At 48.8% G+C, this 16,527-nt stretch overlaps 1 protein-coding gene across 2 annotated transcripts in view; it reads left to right on the top strand.

The window, feature by feature from the left end:
• Positions 1–2,860: 2,860 nt before the first annotated feature.
• Positions 2,861–16,527, top strand: part of Tbc1d9b (TBC1 domain family member 9B) — a 38,789-nt gene continuing 25,122 nt past the window's right edge. For both annotated transcript variants that reach the window (XM_085830058.1, XM_085830057.1), the window contains exons 1-4: positions 2,861–3,065; positions 6,970–7,080; positions 11,601–11,719; positions 16,299–16,527. In XM_085830058.1, the coding sequence (XP_085686184.1) occupies positions 2,948–3,065; positions 6,970–7,080; positions 11,601–11,719; positions 16,299–16,527 (577 nt within the window). In that variant the 5' untranslated portion in view covers positions 2,861–2,947. The remainder of the gene's footprint in view (positions 3,066–6,969; positions 7,081–11,600; positions 11,720–16,298) is intronic.

The raw sequence follows: 16,527 nt of genomic DNA, 5'->3' as shown, positions 1-16,527 counted from the left end.
AAGGCGTGCACCACCACTGCCCAGCTATTCTTAATAACATTATTTTATTGGTTCTCATCATATCCAAAGTAATTTAAAAAAAAAACTTTCATTCAAATTTGTACACAAGGACTGGAGAGGCGACTCAGCAGTGAGAGCATTGGCTGCTCGTGGGTATCTCTGGAGCCCCAGACCCTATTTAACAAGCCAGGCACACTGGGCACACCCGTACCCACAGCTGGAGGGATCAGAGAACAAGAGGACTATGGGGCCTCGGATTTCCAGCTTAGCTGAGAAAACAGAAGCCCTGGATTCAAGGAAAAAGACCTTGTCTCTAGGAAGTAGGTAGAGTGTGATAGCAGAGAGGACCCAGTCCCTGACTTCCACACACATATGTATGTATGGTCATGCACACCGGGGCACAAATATGCCACATACTCAGGCACACAGGGAGGTAAAAATCTTTTAAAATGTCCACAGTGCTTATGATTATTAAGAGCCAAAAGGCTGAAATATCCATCCACTGGTGGATAACAAGATGTGGCATATCCCTCCATGCCATATTCAGCCATAAAATGTAAGCCACGGTCATGCTACGGCATGGATGGACCTTGGACAGGTGATGGTGAGTGAAGAAGCCAAGCACAACAGGACAGATTACTTCGTTCACACTAAATAACCCGGAACAGGCAGCCATAGAGGCAAAAGCAGAGGCGTGGTTATTAGGGGCTGAAGAGGAGAAGGCTGGGCAGTAGCTGTGATGTGGACAGGGTTACCATTCCAGAGGATGGAAAGGAGCTGAAGTACTAGATAATGTGGTTGACTGCTAAGCCCTGTGATGGTCTCAGAACCTGAATTTTGCACTTTTATCAATCAAGTGAATTTTATAAAATAAATTCACAAAAAAAGAAAAAGAAAAAAAGACATAGGCTTAGCACAGACTGAGTGCTCAATAAATATTATTTTCCTTATAAAAACTGGTCCTTACAGATTGGCCTCTGGGTCAGCTGCAGCACCTAGGAGTGTGGTAGATATGCAGAGACATAGGCAATGCCAACAGTCTATGTGTCAGCCTCAGATGTCCGAGGTCCAGCCATGTCTTAGCACGTCAGTGGCTAATATCTTATGGCTGGATGTTGCATGGAGGGATATGCCACTTCTGTTACCATCAGCTGATGGACACGTCAGTCTCTTGACTCTTGAGTACACTAAAGTACACTCAAATTTGAAATAAGGATAGATGATCCTTTATTGTGCTCCAAGGTGGATCAAATACTTGCAGTTCTTAAATTACATTTATTTAGTTAGTTATTATTTTATTTTATTTTATTTAGAAGTCAAAGGAACTTGCAGGAGCTGTTTTTCTCCTACCATGTGGGCTCTGAGAACAAAGTCAGGCATCTCACTGGTTCTCGGGTATTTCCAAATGCTTTTTATAAAATTATTATCATTCTTTCAAATTAAATTTTTTGTAGATTTCTTTCTATCTATTTATCTATCTATCTATCTATCTATCTATCTATCTATCTATCTCTATCTCTGTGTATATGTGTGTGTGCATCCATAAGTGAATGCTATTGCTGTTACTTTCAGCAGCCAGATGAGAGTATCAGATCCCCTGGAGCTGTAAACCCCCCTCCATCTTTTGCTGAGCCATCCCTCAATCCACTACTTCTAAATTATTTGTGGTCTAGAACTCACTAGGTAAACCATGCTGGTCTCAACTTCACAGAGATATGCCTGCCTCTGCCTCCCAAGTCCTGGGGTAAAGGTGTCTACCACCATGCCTGGCTTACTTCCGAAATCTTGAGGGTAGAATTCTCTAGAGAGCACAGCAACATTCGTCTGCACGTCCAAAGTCCTCGTTGAGGACTTACTATTAGAACACATTAATACAATGGGCTGAGAATCCAGTATATGAGAGATGATGAGTTTAGTTATGTTTCATACATGGATGTCATACTTACTCCCTCATGGAGTAAGATGATGGACAACCAGACTGCCTGGCTGCTGTGTACTCTGTCAGGATAACCGGAGTATATTGTACTTCAAAGTTGTAAGGAAAGCCATGTCTTGAAAGCTGAGTCACAAGCCGCGTTTCAGAAGGTTTTGGCTCACTCTGGCTGTCACCCATTACATCTGCTCAAACCTCCCAGAATGAATCTACCTCTCCTTCCTTTTACCCTCCTGCCATGTCCAGGTGGCATGGGGACAGCTCATACAGCTGTCTCCCTAGCCTTTACCAAAATAAATATGGTCCGCACCTTTTGTCCAGGCGGAGTCGTTTGCACCTTTGAGTCAGAAACTATCTTGTTCCTAATTGTTTCTAGTTCACAGAGCCCACAGTATCTAATTTTGCTTCATGGTTCAGTGGCAGAAGCCCTGGGCTGGGATCTGAAGGTGAATTTGTACTGTCAGAGACTGCCGCCTTCAGGCCAGGAGAGGTAAGAGCAGGGGACTGCGCCCCTAGATCATATTGCTGTAAGCTTATGAAAAAAATTAAGTGCTCATCTGTGACCCCAACCTCAAGGCCACCCCAGTCCATCTGTCAGATGGGGTGAACGCACTTATTTCAAAGGACACCAGCTGCGCTTCCTGACAACTGGGCTCTTGAGGATTCCAACCTTAGACTTGAGTCAAAATCCCGAGGCTGACCAGGCGCTGCTGCACCCTTCTCCAGACGCTTTTTGCCACATTAACTCGCCTGGGCTACACAGTAGGCAGAGAGCATGCGATCCCCTCCAAACTGGACAGCGGCAGCGGGGCTGGAGGGGACTGCCAGGCCAGGAGAGGTCGAGGAGGGCGGCGCGGTGAGCCAGCGCGGCCGCTAGGGGGAGCCACCCTTCGGGCCGACGTCTCGACCCCGCCCCAGCCTCTCGGCTCCGCTCGGCTCGGCTCGGCTCGGGCGCAGCGACGGCGGCGCGCGCTTCCGCCTCACGGGCTCTGGCCCGGTGCGAGCGGCCGCGGGATGTGGCTCGGGCCCGAGGAGGTGCTGGTGGCTAACGCGCTATGGGTGACGGAGCGGGCCAACCCCTTCTTCGTGCTGCAGCGGCGCCGAGGCCACGGCAAGGGCGGAGGCCTCACGGGTGAGCGGGGCGCGGGCGGCCGGGCCTGTGCGCACCGGGCCTGGCGGGGCAGCAGGACGCGACCCGCGGGCACGCGCAGCGGCACAGCGGGGTCGGAAGGCGGGTGGGGAGGACGATCCCGGGGCGGGCAGCAGGGGAAGGACACCAGTGGCCTCCGCCCGGACGTGTGCACAGTTCTGTAAAGTCACATAGCAACCAGAAGCCAGCAGGGTTCCCCAGCTCGCCCTCTGCCTCAGTTTCTCCAGCTGCCTCTGAGGGACTAAGTGGCATAAGCACACGTTTTCTTTTGCCCCCTTTACTCCTAGTTCACTGAAGAGTTGCCTCTTGGCGAAGACCAAAGATGCTCTGACCTCCCCTTCCTCCGGCCTCTCCTCACTTGATGCCGTTAGAGCTCCCAATTCAAAGCTTGTTTTTGCATATTTATCGGTATATATGAAGTGTCCCTCAGAGCTACCCCGGGTACCTCTCGGGTATCTGAGCACTACCACTCACACAGAAGCAGCTGGAGTGGGAGCCTCTGACTTTGTGTGACATGTGGCATTGTGGGAATCTATTCAGCAGGATGTGTTGGAAGCCCCGTGTGTCCCCGGGCTTGTCAAGTACTCCAGGTCCGGGCCTTGCACGGCCCTGCAGCAGACCCCCGTACATGGACCCTTCTGGGTGCCAGATCTTTCAATATGGAAAGTGAATTTTCTGTGAATGCCCTGGTTTTGCAGGGTGGCAGCTGACAGTCCTGCAGATGCAGTTGGTGGCCTCACCTAGGTGACATCAGCTGCCAGCATCTCGTGAGCTACACTTCTTAATGTGGAAGGGACTGTACCTTCTCCAAGAAAACTCAATGTTCCCTTCCACAATTTGTACAGTTTGTGCAGGCTCCTTCCCGGAGGGCCAAGAAATGACTGGAGTTGATGCTAGGCCTGGCTCCAGGACCACAATGTTTATTGAGAGTTAGGTAGCAGCCCTCCTGAACAGCCCAGTGATCAACCTTGGAAGCTACCATAAGGCCACTGAGGAACACAGGGCACCGTGGGACAAGTCCCTTTTGTTCTATCATTCATCTGTGTCCAACCGCCTCCTGCCTCTCAAGGCTGAGCGTCCAGACTATGGTGCCAGCCATTCTGTGAATTCCAAATCGCATTGAGCCAGGTTTGTGCAGCCTGCCATGGCCATTGGGCCGTCACAGCCTCCTGAGCACTGTATCCCTAAGAGACTCATCAGGAACGCAGGTTCCTTCGAGCCTCTTTTCAAAACTGACCAGCCTGGCCTGGAGAAGTGGGCTTAAGGGCTGCAAGACCAAGGTTCAAATCCCAGCACCCATATGGTGGCTCACAACCATCTGTAACTTTGGTTATAGAGAACCCAGTACCCTCTTCAGGCACCCATGGCCACCAGACACAAACATGTGCACAGATATACATGTAGACACCAACACCCATACACACACACAAAAAATAATAAGTCAGCCGTGGTGGTGCTTGGGAGGCAGAGGCAGGTGGATCTCTTGAATTCGAGGCCAGCCTGGTCTATAGAGTGAGTCCAGGACAGCCAGGGCTACACAGAGAAATCCTCTGTCTTGAAAAGACAAAAAATAATTATTAATAATAATAATAGTTTGGTAGCCTGAACTTCTCATTAAAGAGTGGGTGTGAGGAGAGGGTCATCAGGTTAAGGTGGTTTCAAGACCCAAAGGAAAACCTCACTGTGAACGTTGAGAAGTTGACTCTGAACCGTAGTAAGGCTTGAACACACATTTTTCTTTTGTTTATGAGGTAGTCTCACGATTTTAAGCTTTGGCAGGCCTGGAACTCATTACATAGACCAAGTTAGTCTTAAATTCACAGAGGCCCACCTTCCTGGTGTGTATGCAGGAGCCCATGCCTGTGTGAGCGGGGGGGGGGGGGGTGGTTTATTGGCCAGTGAACTCCAGAGTTCGTCTCTGCTCTTCTCCCAGCACTCAGGTTACAGACACAAGTAGCCATATCCATCATCATATGGGTGCTGGGGATTCGAACTCAGATCCTCCTGCTTGCATGATAGGCATTTTGTTGCTGAGCCACTCTCTAGATCTCTAACTGCAATTTAAAGTGACTATTTTTTTTTTAACATTTTAGTAAAACAAATGAAAAATCGTTTGTTTGGATGTATCTATTTTGTAACTGTTCATTGTATTTATTAAAGATGGGGGATCAGATGAAAAATGGTAGGTTAGCAAAAAGCATTAAAAGTGAATAAGAGATAGAGTGGTTCTGTGGGCCGAGAGACAGCCGCGGCATATTTTCAGATCCCACCAGACACAGCCACTTCCTTCAGAAGGAAGGAATACGTTTCAAACAGGAACAACAGGCAGGGGGTTTCGATTACGTCATTTATTTAAGTAATCAAGAAGAGGATCGGTGGACGGTGGTAAGAGATAGGGGTTTCCTGCCCATTTGCCAGGAAATGATGATATTGACAAAGAGCACTGCCACAAACTGTCATCAGGCCAAAGGTTAAGTGGCATGGGTCAGGAGAACTCGAAATGCCCTAAAATGCTTTAGTTCTGAGAAAGAAAAACAAACAAACTGTTTTTTAAAATCTGATGATCCTGAACATGTTTCCTTACCCTGTTCAGCCATGACTTTGAAGGCTGCCCCAGTTTTCCAGAATTGCAGGGTGCAGAATTGCACATGACTTCCTGGGTTTGATACTGAGGGTGTTACAATGTCCTCGCTCTCTGAGGAACCCAAGTTCTCAGCCAGCAGTGCCAGAAGGAGGGGACATTCTTAAGAGATGATCTGGCAGTCACTTAAAAGATAGTGTGGGGCCAGCAAGATGGATCAGAGGGTAGAGGGGCTTGCTGCACGGGCCCGCAGATGTTAATTCAGTTCCCAGAGTCCATGGTGGAAAGAGAACAATAGCTCCTGGGAGTTGTCTTCTGACCTCCTGTGTGTGCCACTATGATAAAAATAAACAAAATAGTTATGAAAGATAAAGTGTATAAGCCAAGTATACTGACCTACTTGTGATCCCACAGACAGGGAGGGGGTCATAAGTTCAAGACTAGCCTGGGTGGCACAGTTTGACCCTATCAAAAAAAAAAAAAAAAAGAAAAGAAAAGAAAAGTAAAAGAAGAGGCACTGTGGTGTTTTATTATTTTAATTTATAACATTTTCTCACTTTAAGGAAAATATTTAGCTGGGGATAGAGGTCCGCCAAGATGCCTGCCTGCCTTATATAAACCCTGGGTCTGAGACACACACATTAAAGAGAGGCTTGACCTAACACCTAATTTGGGGGCCGGCCAGCATACACACATGCTCCTGTTCCATCCCCAGCACCACATAAACCAGGCGTAGTGGCACATTTGTATAATGCCAGCACCAGGGAGGGTAATGGCAGGACGATCAGCTCGGAGTCGTCCTTGGCTACTGAGTTTGAAGCCATCCCAGGACTCGTGAGACCATATCAATCAATCAATCAAACCTAATTTTAATTTTTCTGCAAAAAGAGCCTCCCAAAATTCTTTGAGCTTTGAGTCCCATGAAGCAAACATCTACTGCAGCCAGGCATGGTGACAAAAACCTTTAACCCCAGCACTCAGGAAACAGAGACAGACAGATCTTTATATGTTCAAGGCCAGCCTGATCTACTTAAGTCCCAGGCCAGCTGAGGCTACATAGTGAGGGCCTGTGTCAAAAGTCCTTTACTGTGAGTATTTCTGAACCAAGAAAATAAATAGATGCCTCTAGAAGAAACAAGAGAAGTTTTGAGAGACCCTGGCTGGAAGCCTGTGAGTAGTAGGAAGTCTGGCAGTGCTGTGCAGCCTTGCCTACACCAGGCCTTCCTGACTTGGTCCCATGTAAGCTGACTGAGGTGAGGCTTGGCCCCCAGGGCTCTCACCTTCCACCTCTCTGTCCACCCACAGGTCTTCTTGTGGGCACCCTGGATGTGGTGCTAGACTCCAGCGCCCGTGTGGCCCCTTACCGCATCCTGCACCAGACCCAGGACTCACAGGTCTACTGGACAGTGGCATGTGGTAAGTACCCTGAATCATGAAGTTACACTGGGAGGGACAGGAAACCTGCATTCTTGATGGGGTGATGTCTACCAGAACCCCATGATAAGAAGCTCCTGGGGACTTAGGCCTGGACTTCACCAGAACCCCTGTTCTCTCAGTCTCCCTTGTCTCAAGGGAGATGTGGTTGGACCTCATAGGTCCATTTCTCATATTCACCAATAGCCCCCTCACTGAGATGCCCAGCATCTGGACACTCTTGCACATGTGGTAAGAAATCTGGTTCATTTGGCAGCCTGGGTCCCCAGCTGAGGTGGGTCAAGGCAGCTCTTGGCCTTCTTATTTTGGCTTTTACTAGGAATGAGGTCCTTTTTAATCAACGAGGTGACATATTTTCCCTTCTTTCTGCTCTGTTGATTTCACTGATGACAATGGGTCCCATGGAGAGTGCTAGACTAGAGCTGCCTTCTCTCCTGGGACCTTGTAGCATATATTCTCCATGAGTGATGGGAGTCTGCTGTCGATGAGGTGAGCCCGTCTACGCCAGAGCAGCCCTCTGGATACCCCTCACAGAAAGAGGGCCTCAGAGACGCTCGCTCAGAAATGAACCCCAGTGCTATCCATCCTGTTCAGTGCAAAGCCTCACTAAATAGGAAAGCCCATGAGAGAAAGTCATATATTGATGGGTGGCTGGAACATTGAGACCTTCGCCTCCTTGCTTGTATTGGGCCTGGGATAATGGTCGAGTCGTCAGTGTTTGAGGGACCTTGTAGCATATATTCTTCATGAGTGATGGGAGTCTGCTGTCGATGAGGTGAGCCCGTCTACGCCAGAGCAGGAGAATGATCAGTGCGTGCTGGTCAGGCTCAGTGTGCAGACAGCACTTCCTGAGGAGCAGCTGAACTCCACACGGATACTTCAGCCCTCTTGGTTTTGAAGATGAGTAAAACAGTGGTCCAGAGCAATTCAGTAGCCTGCCTAGCATTACAGAGTTGCAGGCCCAAGGCACCTGCTCTTGTATCAGCAGACACCTCTCTGGTTACAAGCCAGGCTCTTAACATCCCTGCAGGATCCTGCTATCCCTCGGTGGCCTGAGGTAAGAGGACAGGTCTCTGGAGTTTGTGGACCTCAGCCAGCCACAGCTGTGTATGCCTACAATCTCAGGCTGAGGAATGAGGATCATGAATTTGAGACCAGTCTGGGCGACTTAGCACACCTCCATCTCAAAATAAATAAATAGAAGCTAAGGGTATAGCATGGAGGAATGGCTGTCTAGCATCATGAATCCCTGCATTCAGTCTCTAGCACCACAACAACTGGGCATGGAGGTGTGTACCTATAATCCCAGCACTTAAGAGCTTAAGAGGTTCAGGAATTCTGTGCCATCCTTGGTCCTATGGCAAGTTCAAGGCCAGCCTGGGCAACATGAGACCTTATTTAAAAAAAAAAAAAAAAAAAAAGCCAGGCAGTGGTGGCGACACCTTTCATCCCAGCACTTGGGATGGAGAGGCCGGTCTCTGAGTTCAAGGACAGCCTGGTCTACAGAGTTTCAGGACAGCCAAGGCTACATACACAGAAACCCTCAAAAAACAATAAGTAAATAAATAAATAAAATCATATAAATGACTAGAAGTATAGTTATATGGTCCGGCGCTTGCCTAGCATGTGTGAGACACTGGGAGGTTCAGCACAGAAGGAAATACGTAGCCCTTGCAGTTGGACCCCAGCTTCAGGGTGGAGGTTAGCTGGTCAAGGGATTAAAAGCACAGGCAGGTGGTAACCTGGACATAGACTTTCTGCCCTAAGTGTTATATCCCTTCCTCCTTGGCACCCTTAACAGTAATGACTGTGTCTTTGTCAGCAAGTAAACTTGGAGAGGTCACTGTGCCTGAGGCCAAGTAGAGAAACCCAGCAGGACCCTAGAGCTCCTGGTTTTCAGACCCACGGAGGTCACCAGGAGACTACAAGGATTAGTTTAGGAGATAGGGGTTCTTTGAAGGTGTGATCCATCCCAGTAGGATCTGGGAACTTTATGAGCCTTGGTCACACACAGGGAGGCAAGTTACTTTAAAAAAAATTAATTCAGTGTGTGTGCTCACATGTGTGTGTGCACGCGTGCTGTGTACACCAGACTGACTGTCCCAGGAGTTTTTAGGTGATTTTCCCTTCTCTGCCTCTCTCCTCTCTGAAGGAGTCCTAGGTTGACAGATCCAGGCCATCAAACATAGCTCTTTACAGGGCTCCAGGGGATCCAACTTAGGTCATCCAGCCTGCTCACCCACCGAGCCATCTTCCCACCCAGCAAGTTACTTAAGATGGGCCTTGAAGAGTATCTTCTCTGCCTTAGTGTCCTCTCTCAGGGAGGGTCAGAGAGTGGAGGGAGTGACAGGTGGCAGCCCCTTTAGTGGCCGTGGTTCCTTGTGTTTCTCCTTTACCTGTCCTCTTGCACCAGATGCCATCCCTGCCCCAGCCTCGCCTGCGCCTACCTTCCCAACAGTCTGGGCACTGGCTCAGAAGCAGCTTGCCAACACCAAATGTCCTGCTGGAGTGTGCCGGGTAAATCAGTCTCACACCTTGGTATTCAGGATGTCTGGGATCTGCCCACCTCCATCCCCAGACTCCTCCCTAGCTGTGTCCTGGTAGTCACACAAGGAGCACACCTGCAGTGTTTGTGATTTCCCACAACCCTCTGCTGCTTTCTGTGCAGAGTGTCCCTTCTCTGTTGATACTCACCAGATGTCACCTCCGCGGATTCCTCAGACCCACACATCCACTTCCCACTCTTCTCCTCCCCTGGGCGTGGCCTGGCTGCCCCATCAGGAAGAGGGAAGATGAGAGCCGGGTGCACCAGGCAGCTGGGCCTGCATTCTCACTTTGTCACTTCCTTGCTAGGTGGCTTTGGATAACTGACTGAACTTCTCTGTGCCCCGGTGTTATACTGTAAGGTATCTGAGGTGTCCTGGATGAAGTGAGCTCTGTGGACAATTCTGAGAACAGGAGTGACACTCAGTAATCTAAGCAGTTACTGCATCTTTTTCATCCCCAGTACCTGACAGAGATGGTATAGTTTGTGTCCTTAATATTAAATAAGTGACTTACTTTTAACTAAGAGATGTACACGTAAACATCAATAATCAAAACAGGAACAGGTGCAGACAGACAGAATGACAACTTGATCCATCTACAGTTGCTGGGAATGTGCATATAAAAGAGAATGCCCCTGGGGGCTAGAGAGGTGGCTCAGTAGTTAGAGCACTTGCCACCTTGCAGAGGACCCAGGTTTGGTTCCCCGAACCTATGGTGGCTCATAACCAGCCCCGGGAGATCTAACCTCCTCTTCTGACTCCTGAGGGCACACAAGTGGTGCACATGCATGAAGATAAAACATTTTATGTGCATAAATCTAAATTTAAAAAAAAAAATGAAATGATCCTGAGAGTTGCATTATATGTCAGCTTAACTTCTGAATGTGATGGTGGGTTCTTGGCCAGAAATAAATCCCTCTCTACCAACCGGAACCCTGTGCAGCAGGAGGAGGCAGCCATAAGACAAAAGCACAGAGAAAAGCCAGGAAGGGGACCTGGGTGGCTGAAGGAGCTTACAGGGAGACTGAGACTGCGTGAGTCACTGAGGTATCTAGTGCTTCAGGCTTGGCTCCTGTCTCCTTCCCCAGGAGGGGCTCCGTGCTGTGAAGTCGCTTGTCTGAGGAACTGCTGGAGTAAGAAACAAACAAAGCGTCCCTAGTGAGGGCCAGCCAGGCTACAGCACGGCCATGAGCAGAGCCATGGGTGGGAGGAGGTGGTGGCGACCACTAGGCCTAGCCAGGAAGGAATCAAGGCCACCAGCACAGCTGGTACAAGAGTGTTCCAATCAGAGAAGGGTGTCTCCCTCAGTGGTGAAGAATTTTCCCAGAACACCCTATGCTCTGACCTTTGGTTCATAGGTCATAGTATGTGGGCCTGGCCGTGACACGTGGCTGCTTTTCCAGCCAGGACCCATGAACTGCTCCACCCCAGCACAGTTAAGACCACAGGTTGCTCCCTCCTCCCATCATTTTTAGGCATCCATTTCAAAAGGTTTCCAGTCTAGGTTTCTTGCTTCACCTCCCAGGGCTACTCATCTAGACCCTTGATGGAAGCAGACAGCGCCCCCCCCCCCCCCCCGCCTGTGGGAAGAACACTGTGCTTCCGTTTCCACTCTCCGTGCACTGCTCAGACAGATGCTGGGGAGTGGGGGAGGCCAGCTGGAGACAGTAGCGGTTTGCCTGCCCTGCAGGGAATCTGTCAACAACGGGACAAAGAAATCTGATAAATTTACCTGTTTACAGCTGCCTTGTAGATTGTCTCTAGAAGAACAGGAGTACAGAGCCAGAAGGTCCTCTTGGTAGGGGAGAGAGGACTCTCACTGTAATAGAAAGTGTAAACAGGAAAGGTTCATCCTGGCCTTGGGAAGAGGTGGTCACTTGAAGAGAGAGAGAGCACTGGGGACCCAGCCCTCTGCTTGAGTCTGAGCTCTGATTTTATCCGCTCTCAATGAACTAGGTTCTTCCCGAAAAGAGATCACCAAACACTGGGAATGGCTGGAAAACAACTTGCTTCAGACGCTGTCCATCTTCGACAACGAGGAGGACATCACTACCTTCGTCAAGGGCAAGATACATGTAAGGCCCATGTCCCACTAACAACCAACCCTGCTCCCTTTGTGAAGTGCTAGCGGCCACACACAGTTGTTGCTCCATATCTGTGGGATACAATGAATTCCATGGATTCAACCAACTGTGTGTTGAAAATATTTGGGGAAAAGGATTATAGATTTACTGAACATTGTCAGTCTTTCCTAGGCAATACAGAAGAGCAGAGCATCCCTGCTGTGGTGCGAGTTGTAAGATGAGCTGAAACATGCAGGAAGGTAGACAGGCAAACTATCAACATACATAGATTTATATATCTCTGGGGGTCCTAGAACCAGTGCCCTGCAGACTCCAAGACTTGGCTGTTTTGTCTATCCAGTCACATCTTTAAACAACCTGGTGTAGGTTTTGTTCCCATTTCACAGGATGAAAACTGAGGTCTTCTCTCATTTCTGATGGGTGAAAGGGCCATGGACATGATTGTTGGGATCTTGAATATCCCCAAAGGCCCATGGTTGGTTCTCAGCCTGTGGTCTTATTGGAAGATGCTGGACCCTTTAGGGGGTGGGAACTCATGGAGGGCAGTGAGGTGCATGGAGAGGTGCCCTTGAATGGGGATATTGGGACCCTGGTCCCTTTGGCCACTACAAGGTGGACAGGCCTCTTAGGCCACACACTTTCCACCATGGTATGCTGTGTCATCACAGGCTCAAAGCAACAAGATGCTGCAGCCATGAACTGAAAACTTTGGATCCATCAGACCAAATAAAAATAAGCCTGCTTTCCTTTTTCACTGAGTTGTCAGGCTAACAGAAAGCTGACCCACACACCTGCAGAGCCCCCGCCGTAGCTGACCTCTGGGGTCTGAAGGTTAGCTGGGAGTGTGTATTACTTCTGAAATGCCTTATCCATATGCAGATATGTAATTGCGTTTGCCGGAGCCTTGACCAACAGGGAAAGACATTTGGAAATCTCTTTTTTTCTTGGTGGTTTGTTTGTTTGTTTGTTTGTTTGTTTGTTTGAAACAAGGCCTCTCTGTATAGCCCTGGTTGGTGTGAAAGTCCCTATTTAGACCATGTAGACCAGGCTGACCTTGAACTTAAGGTCAGCCCCCTGCCTGCCCCCTGACAGTACTAGGATTAAAGGTATGTACCACCATGCCCAACTCTCCTGGGTTTTTTTTTTTTTTTTTTTAAAGATTTATTTATTTATTATATGTAAGTACACTGTAGCTGTCTTCAGACACTCCAGAAGAGGGCGCCAGATCTCGTTACGGATGGTTGTGAGCCACCATGTGGTTGCTGGGATTTGAACTCTGGACCTTCGGAAGAGCAGTCGGGTGCTCTTACCCACTGAGCCATCTCACCAGCCCCTCTCCTGGGTTTTTTGAGATACAAGCTTAGATAGTTCAAGTTCATCCTGAACTTACTATGTAGTCAAGGGTAACCTTGAACTCTTGATCCAAGTGCTGGAAACAAGACATGCACCACTATACCCAGACCAAATAAAAAAGTATCTTACAAGTTAAAAGATACATACCTTTTTATGCTGATATTCTTGGGGTGTGCTTTGTGGCGTATTGATAGATGCAGAGTGACTGACATGTGTTACTCCTATGCTCCCTGGAGCCTTGATTACCTCAAACACTGGGAGCAGTGCCTCCCAGACCCGTAGGAGGGAAACGCGTCTCCTTCCTCTGTAGTATGAGAACAACAGTCTTACTTGAGTTTTCCAGTACTTTCTAAGTCCTTATTTTGCTATGTGCATTATCTTCAGGGGAGTTATTAAGTCATGTGTAGTATACTTAATGGAATATTTTATAGCCAAATAATGATTATGAAGCCAAGCATAATAGCACACACCTGTGATCCGAACACTCAGGAGGCAAATAGAAGCTTGTGAGCTCCCGGCCAGCCTGGGCTACATCGAGATTCCCAGGAGGACCCTTGGTGTACAGAGTTTTACTGTGCAGTTTCTTTCAGCAAGCCTTGTGAAGTCACTGTATTGGAACACCATAGACCAGGGCAGATTGGACTGAGTTTCTGAGCTCTTCTTTGCACACACTGGAGTTCAAGGCAGGACCTGGTCGTCTTATAGCTACAGGGAAACAGGCAAAGCCAAGCTGTTCCTCTTCTGTTGGGTAGTAGTAATGAAGCAGCCTTAGCATGTGTCTCCTAAATGCTTGCCCTAACAAACACATCAGAAGAACACTCAAGCTCAGGACGACGACCACACTAGCTTCAAACTCATAGCCATCTGCCTGCCTTGCCTCCTGAGTGCCACCATGCCCAGTTGCCCTAGTATGCTCTTAAAGGCATGTCCCCAATGACAGGATGACCTCCCACTTGGTCCCCCCTCTTACGGGTCCACCACATCAACCCATAATAATGCTGTGACAAGGATGAGGTCTCTCAACCTCTGGGGATCACAAGACAGCCCATGGAAATTAGGAAACATAAAATTGGAGGTGGCTGAGCAGGTAAAACACTCACCTTACAAGCACCAGGACTGAGATTCAAATCCCCAGTACCCATGTAAATGCTGAGTGGCCCGTGGCAGCGCTCTGGAAATCGCAACACCAGAAGGATGGAGCAGCCTAGTGAGGCTAGCCAAACAATGGCTCTGGGCCCAAGTAACAGACCCAGTCTTGATGTGTAAAGTGGGAAGCAATCAGGGAAGGCACGTGGCAGCAGCCTCCTGCCTCCACACATGTGCACACAAGTACACGTTCACACCTGTGAACACACACCAGGAAACACCTGTGTGGATGATAGTTGAAATGCTCTATGTTGGAATTGGCAGCAGCAGTTCACAGAAGGGACCTGTAAATGTTAAGAAAGAAAGGAGGGTGGCAGTAATGTCCCATTTAGTAAGTTAGAAACTCCAGAGAAACCAGGTAATTAGACAAAGGAAGTAGAAATTCTTAGGCAAAAGCTAATATCTTAAGAAAAAACAAGGGATAGAAAGGTAGGCTGGTGGATCCAGAAGCAGATGGGGCCTGAGGCAAGGAGCCTTTAGTAAGGCCACGGAGACGGAAGTGGAAACTGTAGAGCAGGCCTGGTGAAAAGAGGGACAGATGGGCATAACCAGCTGCGGGAGCCATTTTCTGCCCTACCCTCTAATGTGACTTACTTGAGAATGGAAAAGAAAGGAGGCTTAGGCCTTGTGAGAGGAAGCAGCGGGAAAGGCACAACTGTGAGTCCCACAGCCCAAGTTCTGCTCTGAGAACCCACGTAGGGGAGGGAAGAGCCGGCTTGGCTCAGTCGCTCTCACATGCGCATGCACGCACAAACGCATAATCCACCCTGTGATGCTGACAGGTAAGGACACCTAAAGGCTGACAACTGAGGCCATCGGGGAGAGCACCTCCCTGCTCCCTGCCTTTAGGTCTCCCAGGGGCCCCTCAACTGTCAGAGACTGAGCGCTACCAGCCAGAACCTAGGAAAGGCACCTGAAGGGCAGGACCACCTGTGATTCCAGCTCCAGGGAGGCCACCAACCTCTTTTGGCCTTCATGGGCATTGCTTTTACACATACCTTACATTCACACACAAATTTAAAAATACATCTTTAACAAAAGGAAATGTCATAATGAAACCCACTTCTTGTTTTGTTTTGTTTTTCGAGATGGTTTCTCTGTATAGCCCTGGCTGTCCTGGAACTCACTCCGTAGACTAGGCTATGATGAAATCCTTCTGCCTTTAATCCCAAGAGCTGGGATTAAAGGCGTGCACCACCACTGACTGGCCTGAAACCACTCCTTTGTATGCTAATTTAGAAACTTAATCGACCAGACACTATTGCATATGCCAGAAAGATTTTGCTGACAGGACCCTAATATAGCTGTCTCTTGTGAGGCTATGCCAGTGCCTGGCAAATACAGAAGTGGATGCTCACAGTCATCTATTAGATGGAACACAGGGCCCTTAATGAAGGAACTAGAGAAAGTACCCAAGGAGCTAAAGGGATCTGCAACCCTATAGGAGGAACAACAGTATGAACTCACCAGTACTCCCAGAGTTGAGTCTCTAGCTGCATATGCAGCAGAGGATGGCCTAGTCGGCCATCAATGGGAGGAGAGGCCCTTGGTCTTGTGAAGATCATATGCCCCAGTACAGGGGAATGCCAGGGCCAGGAAGCAGGAGTGGGTGGGTTGGGGAACAGGGCAGGGGGAGGGTATAGGGGGCTTTGGGGATAGCATTTGAAATATAAATGAAAATGTCTAAGAAAGGAAGAAAGAAAGAAAGAAAGAAAGTAAGTAAGTAAGTTAATTGAGGGCGAGGAATGTAGCTCTGATGTTAGAGTACGTGCTGGCTGTGCATCCTGGTACCATATAAACCACCAGTGTGACAGCGAGTGCCTGTGATCTCAGCATTTGGGAATTAAGAAAAAAGACAAGGTTTGGCTACAGAGAGTTTGAAGTCAGCCTAGGCTATGAGAGACTCCTAGCTCCTCCCTTTTTTTTTGGTTGGGTTTTTGTTTGTTTGTTTGTTTGTTTGTTTTGTTTTGTTTTTTAATTTAAAAAGTCCTAGATTCTGGGTTCCTGGCCTCTGCTCCTTTCTGAGACTGCTCCAATATGCTCAGTGGCCCAAACTGTGTTGTCCCTCTAGGGCATCATTGCAGAAGAGAACAAGAACCTGCAGCCCCAGGGGGACGAGGACCCAGGGAAATTCAAGGAGGCAGAGCTAAAGATGCGGAAGCAGTTCGGCATGCCAGAGGGCGAGAAGCTGGTCAACTACTACTCCTGTAGCTTCTGGAAGGGCCGTGTGCCACGCCAGGGCTGGCTCTACCTGACCGTCAACCACCTGTGCTTCTACTCCTTTCTGCTGGGGAAGGAAG

The sequence above is a fragment of the Mus caroli genome, unplaced genomic scaffold (assembly GCF_978045245.1).
Source record: "Mus caroli unplaced genomic scaffold, Mus_caroli_1 scaffold_13, whole genome shotgun sequence".
Classification (NCBI taxonomy): Eukaryota; Metazoa; Chordata; class Mammalia; order Rodentia; family Muridae; genus Mus; species Mus caroli.
The sequence above is the reverse complement of the archived record's forward strand: the minus strand, read 5'-3'. Positions and strand labels throughout refer to the sequence as shown.